At 33.9% G+C, this 16,118-nt stretch overlaps 1 protein-coding gene across 2 annotated transcripts in view; it reads right to left on the bottom strand.

The window, feature by feature from the left end:
- Nucleotides 1-1,700: 1,700 nt before the first annotated feature.
- Nucleotides 1,701-16,118, bottom strand: part of LOC138713177 (DIS3-like exonuclease 2) — a 44,280-nt gene continuing 29,862 nt past the window's right edge. For both annotated transcript variants that reach the window (XM_069845053.1, XM_069845052.1), the window contains exons 14-15: nt 12,816-13,008; nt 1,701-10,265 (exon numbers count right to left, since the gene is read on the bottom strand). In XM_069845053.1, the coding sequence (XP_069701154.1) occupies nt 10,047-10,265; nt 12,816-13,008 (412 nt within the window). In that variant the 3' untranslated portion in view covers nt 1,701-10,046. The remainder of the gene's footprint in view (nt 10,266-12,815; nt 13,009-16,118) is intronic.

Raw genomic sequence — 16,118 nt, 5'->3', positions numbered from 1 at the left:
ACGACAGCAAACCAGTGTGTCCTATATTGTCATTAGCCACTCAACATCCATTTGTTCACAACAAAAGAACCAGTCTCAACAATAGTACACAGGCCTTCGGATTTGACACAGAAGATAAACTCGCGAAATGACCAGAGATGTTAAAATGAGTATAAATAAGAGTGATGGGGGGAATACTGCCCTGGCCTTAAATTATTAGAGAAACTGACAATGTTTTTAACTGTTGATTAACAATAGCAAAGACTAATTTTTAATTCAATTTCAGTATTTATATGATGACTGTTAGTCCTTATAGAGAATTTATAAGTTTTTCAAACAAAATAAAAAATCTTACATTTTCAGTATTAAAGTTGAAAATGAACGAGTAACTAATTGGTACATGATGCTCAACTGTTGCTGGATGATGTAGGATATATTATTCTTTAAATTGGTAAAGATCAAGTATTTAAAAAAAAAAATCTTTTTGAATGTCCTAGCAGTTTCTAAGGTTTAAAGTTTTAAAAACAATGGGGAAATTTTGTTATTGGTCGGTTCATCTGTAACTGCTGAATGGAGGCAATTATAGCTATGAGGTTTGTACAACTGCATCCCCCCTACCACTGTAATCTCAAGGAACGCAGCTCCATTCAATAATTACAGATGAACCGACAAATAACAAAATTTCCTAATTTTTTTTAAACTTCGAATCTTAGAAACTGCTAGGATATCCACAAAGACATTTTTTTTTTTTTTTTAATATTTGATCTTTACTATTAAGAGTAATATATCCTACATCATCCAGCAACAGTTGAGAATCGCGCACCAATTAGTTACCCATTCATTTTCAACTTTAATATTGAAAATGTAAGATTTTTTATTTTGTTTGAAAAACTTATAAATTCTCTATAAGGACTGTCATCATATAAATGCCAAAATTAAACTAAAAATCAGTCTTTCCTATTGCTAATGAACAGTTAAAAACATTGTTAGTTTCTCTAATAATTTAAGGCCAGGGCAGCATTTTATAAGAATTATAAGGTGTCCCTAAACTTTCTGGCAACACTGTAGTACGCCTATGTCTGATACACAACTGAGAAGCAATGTTGTTGTTGTTTTCTAATGCCAGGCGTTTGACAATAAAGTCATTTGACCACTTGCACTCCAATATTTTTCAAAGATATTGTCATGGTCAGCCACTGAAGCACAGATTTTGAGGTGTTCCGAATCAATTTCTTGGTTTGAGTTGCATAATGGGCAGTTAGGGGACTGATATATTCCAATTCTATGCAGGTGTTTGGCCAAACAGTCATGGCCTGTTGCCAATCTAAATGCAGCTACAGACGATTTTCGTGGTAAATCGGGAATTAACTGTGGATTATGATGCAGAGAGTTCCATTTTTTCCCTTGAGATTGTGTTATCAAATTTTGTTTGTTGAAGTCTAAGTATGTGGATTTAATAAATTTTTTCACAGTGCAATACATAGATTTAGTAACAGGTCTGTAAGTAGCAGTGCTGCCCTTCTTTGCTAAAGCATCCACATTCTCGTTTCCCAGGATTCCACAATGGGAGAAGCAATGTAAAATAAAGCCAACTTGTTTAAGTCTGCATTTGTATTTGATGTTTAAATTGCGATTTACATGTCTTAATTTTCCTTGTTATAGCTACAGAGCAGTAAAAAAAAAATATATATATAATAAAACTGAAAAAATCTGATACAAACTTAACATAGTAATCATTTTATTGTCATTTATACAAGCCTAAAATAAGAAATAATTGAGTTAATTAAACTGGATTAAAAAGAAAGTACCATCAACATTATACATCAATGTTACCGATAACAGTCTTGTATAAATTCTCAGACCACCTGTGTTATAGGGCCTGCTCTTTAGTTAATTTTACCACGTGGTGTTTTTGTGGGGTTTTGTTTAACATAATCGATCAACTTAGAACAATTTACATATAATTAATAACTTGTATAAACAGTTATAAGCCCAATTATTTCACTTATATTCAGAAAATAGTACAGTGATTCACATATATTAAAAACACATTTCATACACTGAACTAAAAAGATGCAATATTATCCTCACAGACTTTTTCACTATACAATTTATACAATAGATAACAAACTGCTAAATCTATGTGCAACAAATTCTTTGATCTGTAAATAAGTAGCTAATGAAAATATATCCATTGAAATAAATACGTTATCGTTTAGGCATCTACTTTTAGATTATTTACGTATTTTATGTTTCAGTACGATCCTGTTTAGCATAAAAATATACGTAATTGAAGAGTGTGATTCCAGAGCTTGCTCAGTCCATTTTGTCATTTTCATGATCTATACCTATACAGTAAACGCCTGATATAGCACGGTCTGATTTACCGCAATTTCGTATTTAATGTGGGGAAAGTATGTCCTCCAGTAAAAAACAAAATATACAATGCATTTAGTGGAATTCAATCTTAAAAAAAATCAATGTAATAGATAATACTGCATAGAGCGTTTCTGCATCAGCAGATATATGCACAGCCCTTAGTGGACAATGACCTTTTCTTCAGGGTTATAAACTGCAATCCAAGGGATTTTGCAGGCATAACGGGAAACAATTTGTGCCTGAACAAGTCATGAATTTTAGTTTTCTCAAATCTTGTAAAGTGAAAGTTATATTGTACCGTGTTTTAGTCTATGTCACATGTTCTGAGTGTTAAGTTGTTCAGTTTCAGTCTGTGTCACATATTCTGGGTGTTAAGTTGTTCAGTTTTAGTCTGTGTCACATGTTCTGAGTGTTAAATTGTTCAGTTTTAGTCTGTGTCACATGTTCTGAGTGTTAAGTTGTTCAGTTTTAGTCTATGTCACATGTTCTGAGTGTTAAATTGTTCAGTTCTAATCTGTGTCACATGTTTTGAGTGTTAAGTTGTTCAGTTTTAGTCTGTGTCACATATTCTGAGTGTTAAATTGTTCAGTTCTAGTCTGTGTCACATATTCTGAGTGTTAAGTTGTTCAGTTTTAGTCTGTGTCACATGTTCTGAGTGTTAAGTTGTTCAGTTTTAGTCTGTCACATGTTCTGAGTGTTAAATTGTTCAGTTCTAGTCTGTGTCACATATTCTGAGTGTTAAATTGTTCAGTTCTAGTCTGTGTCACATATTCTGAGTGTTAAGTTGTTCAGTTTTAGTCTGTGTCACATGTTCTGAGTGCCAAGTTGTTCAGTTTTAGTCTATGTCACATGTTCTGAGTGTTAAGTTGTTCAGTTTTAGTCTGTGTCACACGTTCTGAGTGTTGTTCAGTTTTAGTCTGTGTCACACATTCTGAGTGTTAAGTTGTTCAGTTTTAGTCTGTGTCACATGTTCTGAGTGTTAAGTTGTTCAGTTTTAGTCTGTGTCACATGTTCTGAGTGTTGTTCAGTTTTAGTCTGTGTCACATATTCTGAGTGTTAGGTTGTTCAGTTTTAGTCTGTGTCACATGTTCTGAGTCTTAATTTAATTAAATGTTAAGTGCAGTAATGTCGTAAAAACGAAAAGCATATTCAGTAGGTGAAAAGCTTAAAGGCAAAGTGAACCAAACAATATTCGTCTCCTCCATCTTGCTAATATAAAACAATACGCGGAGAAGAAGCACAGTGATTTAGTCCGCCAAATAAAACTTACGGACTTTTTTAAAAATGAGGATAGTTTATAAACAGTGAATATACAATAACAAGTTGTATGGAATAAACTGCATAACTAGCGAGTGTTTAGTTTATATTACAGTACATATTACATTATTTAAATTCATGTATAGAGTTATAGTTGGGACAATAATTACAGTAAAGATATAAAAGCTAGACTTTCAGCAGGGAATAGATGTTATTATGCCTTAGGCAAAGTCATGAAAACTAGATATATTTCTAAGAAGACAAAATTACTAATATACAAAACAATAATTAAACCCATAGTGGTTTATTGGTGTGAATCATGGACCATGACTGAACAGCAACAACTTAGAAGATGGGAAAGGAAAATGCTGGAAAAGATTTATGGTCCTGGTAAAGAACAAAATAATTGGGGAATCTGTAGTAACTTGGAATTAGAAGAAGTATATAAGGAACCTAATATAGTAACTTCGATAAAAATTAGAAGACTTGAATGGGTAGGTCACTTAATTAGAATGGAGAACGAAAGAATGGCGAAGATGATCTTCACTGGAGGGAAAGAGTGATGGAGTCGTCCCAGATTGAGATGGTTAGACTGCATTGAGGAAGATTTGAGGAAAGTGGGAATAAGGAGATGGAGGAAGAGGGCAGAGGACAGAAGTGATTGGGCTATTGTTTTAAAGGAGGCTTTAGCTAAACTATAAGAGCTGTATTGCAAAAGAAGAAGATGATAGAGTTATAGTGCATTAAATTACCGGCATAGCCCATCTCCATGTGACTCGTCATATCCTTAACACATGGACTATAATCACTTCTGATATATTGCAGTTCAGCTATAACACAGGGATTAAGTATGTTCACCAACAACCGCGCTATATCAGGCTTTTACTGTATATGCTTATGTTTGAGCCTCTATCATATTTTAAGCTTGCTTTCTTCCCAAACAACGACATTCCTTGTAAAAGTTTGTTATTGTGCATGTCACTTGAAAATGGAAATATAAAAATTGGAAATTTATACTTTGAAGAGGTGGAAAAATTAAAATATTTTGGAGCAACAGTAACAAATATAAATGACACTCGAGAGGAAATTAAAAGCAGAATAAATATGGGAAATGCCTGTTATTATTCGGCTGAGAAGCTTTTGTCATCCAGTCTGCTCTCAAAAAAAGATGAAAGTTAGAATTTATAAAACAGTTATATTATCAGTTGTTCTGTATTGTTGTGAAACTTGGACTCTCACTTTGAGAGAGGAACAGAAATTAAGGGTGTTTGAGAATAAAGTCTTAGGAAAATATTTGGGGCTAAGAGGGATGAAGTTATAGGAGAATGGAGAAAGTTACACAATGCAGAACTGCATGCATTATATTCTTCATATGACAAAATCAGAAACATTAAATCCAAACGTTTGAGATGGGCAGGGCATGTAGCACGTATGGGAAAATCCAGAAATGCATATAGAGTGTTAGTTGGGAGCTCGAAGAGAAAAAGACCTTTGGGGAGGCCGAGACGTAGATGGGAAGATAATATTAAAATGGATTTGAGGGAAGTGGGATATGATGATAGAGACTGGATTGATCTTGCTCAGGATAGGGACCGATTAAGAGCTTATGTGAGGGCGGCAATGAACCTCCGGGTTCTCTAAAAGCCTTAAGTAAACATGCCACTTGAAAACTTGCTCAGTTCGTAGACGGTTGATACAAAAACTATCCCAATCCTTTCACAGAAATGGATTTAATGAGTTTCGGAATTACTCTCTTCAGTAATAGCTCTGAGAAACATTTTTCTGGACAATGATGATGACTAATTTCGATAGCAGAGATTTTGGAAATTCATATTTTCGTTGAAATACCGAACTCCGTTGTAATTTTTGTGTGCTCCATGTAATGCAGGTACTATTAACAGGACGTTCCCATTGAAGGATATATTTATTTTCATACTCGATGGAAACAGTAGGTCAAACAAATTACTTCGTATTTTGATGCACAATTTTTCTAACTTTCTGTTAAAAATAAGAAATATATCAATTTAGGCGGTTAGAAGCAAAAAAATAAAAAATAATTTCAGTGCATCCAAGGCAAATTAAAGCATTTAAAATTTCAGTGGTAAAGGAATATATGTTTTAACCACATCACATATTAACATTTAAAATTAAAACATCAGGGAATTTACGAAAGCTAATTTTAAACACATTTTCTCGAAAATAACTTAAGTGCACTTACACCCTTTGCTTCTAACTGCCCCAATTACAAATAATTTTTTGTTTTATGAGAAGGAAAGGTATTTCTCTTAGAATACACACTTCAATTTGCTAACGGATGTCACAAGATCTATATTGTTACATATTCTATCGATTATTTGAACATTTGAACTGGCGCACCTTTAATACATGTTTTTTTTTTTTTTTTTTTTTTTCCCCCACTAAAATTTTTTTCCTTGCATAAAGGACGCACTCTAGTTTATTTGTTATAAAAATCGAAAAAATAAAGTGCGTATATTACGCGGATAAATACTGTACTTTACTGCTACGTTCATGTCCAACCAATAAATAGTGGAAATATACGAAAAATTATCTTTATTAACAAAAAATAAGAAAATTTAATCTTCAAAGAAGCAGTTTTATTTTGTTACTAAACCAGTGTCATTAAATACAAAATTTCTGAAGTGAAGCTACACGAGACATTCATAATTGGTATTTCCGCATTTAAAACACATACCTAGATTGCTCAATAACATGGACTAGAACCAAGATTCTTTTAAACTTCAGTATGAAAAATCTTAAAAGTAAAAGCTCTGAAAGCGTATACTTATACTAAGGTCTAAGATATAAAAATAAAATGAAAGTCGAGAAAGTATATTCAGATGTTTCATGCTTTCAAATTTATTTTTGCTATGTTAATCAACAACCAAGTTTTGCTAGTTTCTTATATTTAAAAATTCAGACTAGACAGCTAAGGAAGACAATTCTGACAGAAATACATCGGTCCCAGATTGCAGGGGATTGGGCAAGAGGCTAACAACTCTTCCCTGGAAAATATTATTGTTCCGAAAGCCATGCAAAATGAAGTTGGATAGGATTGAATTTCAATTATTGTTCAGCAGACTTAAAAAACTGTAGTGCCACAGAAAGAAGTAAAAGTACCGCATAACTGAATAATATAATATATAGTCAGGGCCGCAGAGAAGGGAGGGCAAAGAGGGCAAATGCACATGGGCCCGTGAGCAGTGAGGGCCCGTCAGATATTAAGTGAGTCTGATTACATTTCATTATCATGAATAATTATTCCTAGATACATACTGGTACTATAAAATTTTGTAAGAACATTTGTTCCATGAATCTGACATATTAACTCAACAGTAGTAGAATTAATACAAATTAACACTTCATATGGAAATATTTGACTTTTATATAATAGAATATCGGTTTCCCGCATTAATGTTCACCGACACGACACTTGAGGCCCCAGCATTTGCCTGAACTATGTTTGCCCCGCTTGTACTGAACACGTTCAATTATTCATTGGCTAGTGGATACTCCCAAACCGTAAGTCGCAGGATATGTTTCCTTTTCAATACATTGTATGTTTCGTGACGAAACTTTCGTCTTTTCGTTGTCGTTTGTCTAGTAAATTCTGTTGATTAGTGTTACTGGTTATAGTTTAACTACACAATGGACAAGTACAGGCATAAGTCGGGAGCTGAGAAGCACAAGGAGAGACAGAAAAAATTGGAAGATATTAATATGGGTGCCAGATTGCGTGAAAAATATTATGAAGACATTAACAATGAGATCAGTGATGAGCCGAAATATTTAAAATCAATTCGTGCCTCTAATTTAGGGCCAACTCCACTGAAACCTTTGAATTTCCTAAATAGTCTGGGGGGAATTAAAACTGGACAGTTTATTTCCAAATATTTGTATAGCCATTAGAATATTCTATACAATTCCTGTGACAGTTGCTGATGCTCAAAGATCTTTCAGCAAAATGAAGGAAATAAAAAATGTATTCAGATAAACAATGTGTCAAGAACAACTTAGTAACCTTGGCCTCCTTAGTTTGGAGAGCAATCTTGCTAGATCTTTAAATTTTGATGATATAATTGATGATTTTGCATCAGTGAAGTCAAGAAGAGTTAGTTGTTGATGTTGGACTGCAAGTTAGAAATTACAGGTGTTTAGGAATAATGTTTTATGAATATAATATATTGTGCTAATGTGAAGTTTTGCTAAAAGTTTTCAATGTAATAAAAGTGTATATTTTTAAGTTCGTATCTGTGTATGGGGTTATCTTTTATTTATTTTGCATATAATTATTATGGTTAGAATAACTGGTAACTTGTAATTATTACTTATTTCAACGGGGGTCCAAGTACAGTATTGCATAGGGGCCCATAAATTCTGTCGGCGGCCCTGTATATAGTTGTTAATTAATGCTTAGTTCTTGGAAATAAAGCCATCAATTCTCTTGTTCTCCAATATTTCTCACACACAATGGGTTTAGAGGAAAAGGCTGGACATTGCGTATTTGAATAGAGATATGTTGGAAATGCTAAGCTATGAAAGTATTAGTTGAATATATTGACTTCAGATATTACATTTATTTGGACAAAATAAATAAGGTCACTCACAGTGTAAGTTGAGGATGTGAAAATTAAATGAGAATGATCTGATTAAAAAGTAGAGATGTTCTCTGCAATCCATTTCGCATTCTTATAGGTCAAAGATGATCACTTTGTACATGATAATTTACGATTCACGATTCCATGGGGTTAAAATCCCCTGTTAACATGGACACATTATTTTCATAAACACAATTAGAATTTATACCATCTATAAAATACACCAAGACCCTGAATAACTGAAAGACAGAAAAACAAAAATGACAGCTTATAAATTCAATCGATTGCATATGAGCTGCTCTTGGTATTTGTCAAATATAAACAAATCTTTCCTATATTAAAAATGTTAAGTATAAATATTCTGTTGAATCACGTTATTTTATCAAGTACAGTAGAATCCTCATATCCGGCAACTGTGGGACAAAGCCAGTGTCTGATAACTGATTTTGCTGGATAATCGGAAAATATGTTTATAGGTTATGTAAAGACACACTGTACTGCACAAACTTTTCTTCCACGTTGAAATTTAGTAATTTTCGTATAGATTTTCGTAAACTTATGACAATTTTAAATGGCGGTCATGTGAGTCATGTGACGTGAAGAGCAGTGTAGCCAACGTCGTAAATATGAAGTAATGCTTGATCATTTAAGCATAAGAATATTTCGCTTTTGTTTCACAAAATCCATTGTGCAACAGCAGCGCTTAGCAGTAATAACCATGGTACTATCTAGCTCTCAAATGAAATTTTTGCACGCTGTAGGAACAGAGAATTTCACACTTTGCTATTTAGACTCATCCAACACCCCTTCGAAACGGGCGAGTTCAAGTGGTAAATTTAAAGATATTCTCTCTGCGCATTGCTTGCAAGGTCCAAGTGACAGCTTACCGATATACTCCAGGGACATAACGGTTTTTTTTATCTATTTTTCACGCGTGAACAGTGTAAAGAGTAAACACGACATGTGACATATGTGATCTATGAGAACCACTCACATCTTCATCAGACTCTCTCCTTTCGCAAGAATGACTATTTCTTTTTTTTTTTTTTTTTTGGCCTAGTGAAAAGTGCCGTTGTTTTGGTATTGTCAGTTATTTGGGTGCCGGATACGAGGAATTTGACTGTAGTATTGTCAGCCATGTTAAAAAATAGTTATTCACTAAGTAAATATTTGAGAATTATGAAAATACAGCTACATCACAAATTAATAAAGACGGTAATTCAATTTTAAAATATTCCATTAGAATTCAGAATCAAATGTGTATTTTTAAAACAGATCATTAAGCAACTGTCTGATCTACATGCTGACATTTGACCAGGTCAGATACTCTCAATTCTCTATAAGACAATTTAAAATTTATGTTACATTATTATCGTGACAAATGACGTTGTTACTTTAAAGTCGATTGAACACGAAAAAAATTATACAACTGTCGATATTTATATATGAAAAATCTCTCTCAAATAAAAATCATAATAATTTTTTCGTATAATTGTTAAACACGTGACAGAAAACCAGAGTTGCAGAGTGTTTGCTACAACACGCTAGAGAAAATATTTCTATGTTTCACACACATAAAAGAGAAAGTGTGTGAAAATCCGTCCACAAGAAGTTGTGAAAAACATTTATCCTTAAAAAAATATATACTTCATATTTGGATATAACCAAGCTCATTCTGATGTTCTTTTCGACAGTCTTCTGTTTAAAGCTAAATATATTTACAATATATTACAGCTCTGAAGGGTACCTTTCGTCTATAACCTACGCTTGTCATGAATTAAACAAATTCATACAGGACTGTACATCATAACCATCTTAAGTGGGAAATGCTCCTGATCTGGGTGGTCTCAGCAGACGCGCTTCCACTTTCAGTGTTACAGAGGAACGGGAGAGCTCGATTGTCACAATACTGAATATCTCCACCACTTGGAGCGTTCCATAAGGTATGACTTCTGTTGGCAGCCACTCTATTTCTTGGGCAATGATTTTATTTTCTTCCACTCTACATTTCACTTTGGCGGGTGCTGGCAGATTCTGCAACAACAATAGCATTATTCATTATAATGATTTAATTTTTTGTCCGAAATTTTATTGTACACTATTATTTTTAAATCTCACTCGTACTATTGGGCAATACCAAACTTCTATATCTGAAACAGGCCATACTTTTTGCCACTCAACAGTCAATATTAAGAATAAACAATTACAGAAAGTGATCTTTCTAGTTGATTCCAAAGGAGCAATACAAGCTATATCTATACTAATAATAAATCTGTAGCCGAAATTTTTCTGATAATTTTCGCTTTTCCAAAAATAATTGGTCCTAATATATATAATTAACCATCCTTAAACCGAAAATCGCTTTTTTGAAATTTTTGTTTGTATGTCTGTCTGTTTGTTACCTTTTCACGCGATAATGATGGAACCGATTTATATGAAAATTGGAATATAAATTAAGTTCGTTGTAACTTAGATTTTAGGCTATATGACATTCAAAATACTTTATTTAAAAGGGAGGTTATAAGGGGGCTTGAATTAAATAAATCGAAATAGCTCCCTTATTGATTTTCGTGGAAAATGTTACATAACAAAAGTTGCTTTAAAAATGATTTCCGATAAATTTTATTCTAAGCAAAATTTTGATAGGACTGATATTTAATGAGATAAATGAGTTTTAAAATTAAAATAACAATGCCACCTATTGGAGTGGAATGAAATAGAAACAAATGATTTCGTCTATAAGAAGGGGCCTTGGACAACAACAATCGAAAGCTATTAAAAATAGCTTACAGAGAATGTTTCTGTGTTTGTCTGAAGTAATATCGAAAGCTAATTAAACATTTGTATAATTAATTATTATTTCAGCATTGGAAAGTGTAGTTTCTTCTCTAATGCTATAATATTATTACAGTAACTTCTGAGTGAATTGAGGACAGGTAAGATTAAAATAGCTTCTTATGCACAGAAAACTTGATAGAAAGAAATATAATTGCATATCACTATATATGCTGTATCATTATTTAAGTTACTTGAAGGGTTCAGAACCATAGTGGGCCAAGCACCATTTACTGAAGACGTAGAAAACAAGGGTTAAAATTAAGTTATTACCATAATTCAATGGAAACATATAGCAAGTAATATATAGTATACACATTAAAACTAAATGATATGTCAATCTTCATTAAACTACGGTTGCATGTAATAACAATTAAAAAACATGCTAAAGGAATTGTCATTGCACCAAATGAGTGCTCTCTGGACCAAAATGATCGCATTTCAATTATTTAAATGCAATTTAAATTAAGTAACATATTAAACAATTTATCCTTCTATCAAACCCGAATGTTCCCTGGATCAAACGTCCTATTTTAATTATGTAATTACTTTATATTTATTTCTAATGGGTGCAGCGGAGCGCACGGGTACGGCTAGAAAAACAATACTTTAAGACAAACATCAACCATCCATGAAATTGGGGATAGTGGGACTGTCGAAAACGAGATAGCTGATTTACTCGCAAAAGAGAACCAAGCTACAAGAACCCACTACAGACTGTGACAAAATACTGAAAAAAATAAACTGATATACAAGGTGTTAAAAAACTATCCAATATTTTAGGAGGTGATAGTATGCATCAAAACAAGAAAAAAATGTCTAATAAACATGGATCCTACAACACATACTTTCTGAGATCTGAACACTTGTTCATAGATGCTCAATGTGACGTACATTTATGACAATGCATTTTTCAACCCTACAATACAGCAGACTACCAGATAATCATACCGTAGTTGACACCCCTGGCATGTAATAATGATACGTTGCAAGGAATACTGAAAACAAAAGTTTGGTTGCAGATATGAGCGGGGTTCAGCAGAGATGGTGTTGTGAATTTTCGTAATCAGTATGTGTGGGCTGATGAAAATCCCCAAGCACTTGAAGAAACAAGGCATCAGCACCGATTCTCAATCAATGTATTGGTAGATGTTCTTGGCGATAGTTTAAGGCCCATACATGCTACCACAGAGATTAACTGGGACTCGTTATTAGGACTCTAATTAATGTATTGCCTACCTTGCTGGAGTATGTGCCATGTCAGCAAAGACTACAGATGTGGTTCATGCATGATGGCACACCAGCACATTTTTTCTGCAATGAGCGTGAACACCTGACGCTGATATTTCAGGACCGCTGGATTGATTGGGGAGGCCCCACACCTTGGCCTGCTCGTTCCTCAAATCTAAATCCCCTAGACTTTTGGTTATCAAGAACAACCAGGTCAGTCTCAAAGAGTGCGTGATTCCTTACTCCAAAGAACAGAAGAATGCATTGCCATCAATGGATGTCACATTGAGCATCTCCTATGAACAAGTGTTCAAATCTCAGAAAGTATGTGTTGTATAATCCATGTTTATTAGATCTTTTTTTTCTTGTTTTGATGCATACTAGCATCTCCTAAAATACTGGATACTTTTTTCTTAACACCCTGTATTACTAAGTTGTATGTTCTCTTATTTTTCAGTAATATAGCTAGACTGTAAACAGTACATATTAGTATATCATGCATCCCTCCATCATACATACGTTTGTATAGACTCTCTGAACCATTCCAGTGTTGCAAACAATTACATCAAACGAGAGGTCCTTTACATCCATCACTACTGCTTCCTCAACCATAGGACTATGTAGGCCGATATATACAGCAAGATAAAGCTCGATGCTCTGTTCACCAGCTCGTTTTGCCTGGTATTTCTGCTTGTTGCAGTTTGATGCAACCCTGTAAAAGAAATTTTTTGTAACTAAGTAGTATAGATACTATTAATAATTTACAACATAACCGTAACAATTTTAAATCTTTACTCTAAAACTGCGTTCATTTTGCATGATAACAATGTATTAAATGCAAATCTGGCTTTCAGATATAGCTGACTTGAATAATTTCAAGGGAAAAATTGTTCCGGAGCTGGGCATTGAACCCAGGACCTTTGGCTGAACACACCAATGCTCTACCGAATGAGCTACCCAGGAATACTACACCCCTGCTCAATTATGTTGTTGTTTTCTAATGCCAGGCGTTTGACAATAAAGTCATTTGACCTCTTGCACTCCAATATTTTTCAAAGATATTATCATGGTCAGCCACTGAAGCACAGATTTTGAGGTGTTCCGAATCCATTTCTTGGTTTGAGTTGCACAATGGGCAGTTAGGGGACTGATATATTCCAATTCTATGCAGGTGTTTGGCCAAACAATCATGGCCTGTTGCCAATCTAAATACAGCTACAGATGATTTGCATGGTAAATCAGGAATTAACTGTGGATTATGATGCAGAGAGTTCCACAATGGGATGGTATCCATTGGAATACAATTCTTTTATTGAGTGATATTAATTGAGAGAGCATTTTAGTTATTTCTGCTGTTTGAGATGAAGGTGTGTGTTTAGAGACTATTGATAGAATAGCTGCTTTGGAGTCTGACAATACAACTGCATTCTTAAATTTATTGATGTGAAATAGAAGATTCCTGAGACTTTCATTTATTGCAACGATTTCTCCATCAAAACTTGTTGTTCCATATCCAAGAGATCTATAAAGTGAGAAGAGACAGCACGTAACACCTGCACCGGCACCTTGTTCTCTGGAGATCAAGGATCCGTCGGTGTATAAATGAAGCCAGTTTTGTGGAGGTTACCTAATATTAATTGTTTCATTATTTCAGTGTTTACTTCTGATTTCAGTATTTCTTCTGTTAAATTTAGATTATATTCTATATTTAGTAGAGTTAAGGGTTTGTGCTCAATTATTCAGTGTAGTAAATTAATCACGTACATTATAATCTTCACTTATTTCACTCAGGTGATCACTGCATTCTTTGTATGACTTTTACGTTATCATGGTACTTCAATGCTGCACAGTACAGTCAAATGTGGACGTAATGAACACCACTTCAACGAATTTTTCAGGTAAAAAAAAGTCGCAATGTTAGAAGTTGAGTCTTTTGTTGTGATGATAATAATAAGTTGTTTGAAAGCAATAAAGGTACCAGGAGTGTATTACTACCAATCCTTGTCCATCTTATATTGAATGAAGTATGTGTGAAATTGTTTAAGAATAAGGAGGTAGTCTGACTTAAAAAGGCTTATCTATGCTAATTATAATCAACAAATTTAGGAATGCAGTTATATTGTCAGACTCCAAAGCAGCTATTCTATCAATCGTCTCTAAACACACACCTTCATCTCAAACAGCAGAAATAATTAAAATGCTCTCTCAATTAATATCACTCAATAAAAGAATTGTATTCCAATGGATACTATCCCATTGTGGAATCCTGGGAAATGAGAATGTGGATGCTTTAGCAAAGAAGGGCAGCACTGCTACTTACAGACCTGTTACTAAATCTACGTATTACTCTGTGAAGAGATTTATTAAATCTACATACTTAGACTTCAACAAACAAAATTTAATAACACAATCCCAAGGGAAAAAATGGAACTCTCTGCATCAAAATCCACAGTTAATTCCCGATTTACCACGAAAATCGTCTGTAGCTGCATTTAGATTGGCAACAGGCCATGATTGTTTGGCCAAACACCTGCATAGAATTGGAATATATCAGTCCCCTAACTGTCCATTGTGCAACTCAAACCAAGAAATGGATTCGGAACATCTCAAAATCTGTGTTTCAATGGCTGGTCATGATAATATCTTTGAAAAATATTGGAGTGCAAGAGGTCAAATGACTTCATTGTCAAATGCCTGGCATTAGAAAACAACAACAACATAATCTGATTTGGAGAAGACTTGAGACATTGGAATGAAGAAAATGCTGAAGAGTTTGGTTTAAAAACTAATTTCGAGAGAAAAAGAAGAGTGTTGAGTTGAAAATAAAAGGCATGAATATTTAAGAAGTAGAATATTTTATATATGTGGGAAGCAAAATTAGTAAAAACAATAACACTATGGAAGACATTGGTAGAAGGATACAGTCGAGTACAAAATTTTATCAGCTGATAAAAGGTGTGCTATGGAACAAAGATATATTTTAAAATGTAAGAAATATTAATGTATAAGATCGATTATTGTTGTTGTTGTTTTCTAATGCCAGGCATTTGACAATAAAGTCATTTGACCTCTTGCACTCCAATATTTTTCAAAGATATTATCATGGTCAGCCACTGAAGCACAGATTTTGAGGTGTTCCGAATCCATTTCTTGGTTTGAGTTGCACAATGGGCAGTTAGGGGACTGATATATTCCAATTCTATGCAGGTGTGTGGCCAAACAGTCATGGCCTGCCAATCTAAATGCAGCTACAAGATCGATTATTGTGACATATGGTACTGAGATACAGACATTTACAAATTAGTAGATTTCAGGGTGCAGAAATGGGATTTCTGAGAGGAACTATGGGTAATACTAAAACAGATAAAATAAAAAACGAAGAAATAAAATTAAAGAAGAAGAGCTGAAAGTTTACAGACATCTTTAGAACAACGAATGAGATGGTTTGATCATGTGAAAAGGATGGTTGATGACAGATTGCTCAGAAAAAGCGCTGGAATTAATAGAGAGAGAAAAGAGACCAAGGGGCAGATGATTGGACTAGGTTAAGAGGTACGTCAAAAGAAGTATGGCATGAGATGGAACTCAACTGTAGAAGGATAGGAAAAAAATGGAGACTCTTTTAAAACCTCGATCCTCGAAAGAGGGTACTAACTAGAAGAGTTAGAATAAGTACAAAAAATAAGTTACATTCACAAAAGCTCAAGCCGCCGTTTATTATACAGTGTGGTGACTTGGAACATGCACCATGGAGATTTCAATGCTATCATTTATATTTTGCTATACTACCTCCCCTAATTATTATAGAAGAAAATGCCATTA

This window comes from Periplaneta americana, chromosome 14 (assembly GCF_040183065.1).
Source record: "Periplaneta americana isolate PAMFEO1 chromosome 14, P.americana_PAMFEO1_priV1, whole genome shotgun sequence".
Taxonomy (NCBI): domain Eukaryota; kingdom Metazoa; phylum Arthropoda; class Insecta; order Blattodea; family Blattidae; genus Periplaneta; species Periplaneta americana.
This window is presented reverse-complemented; position numbering and strand designations above follow the sequence as displayed.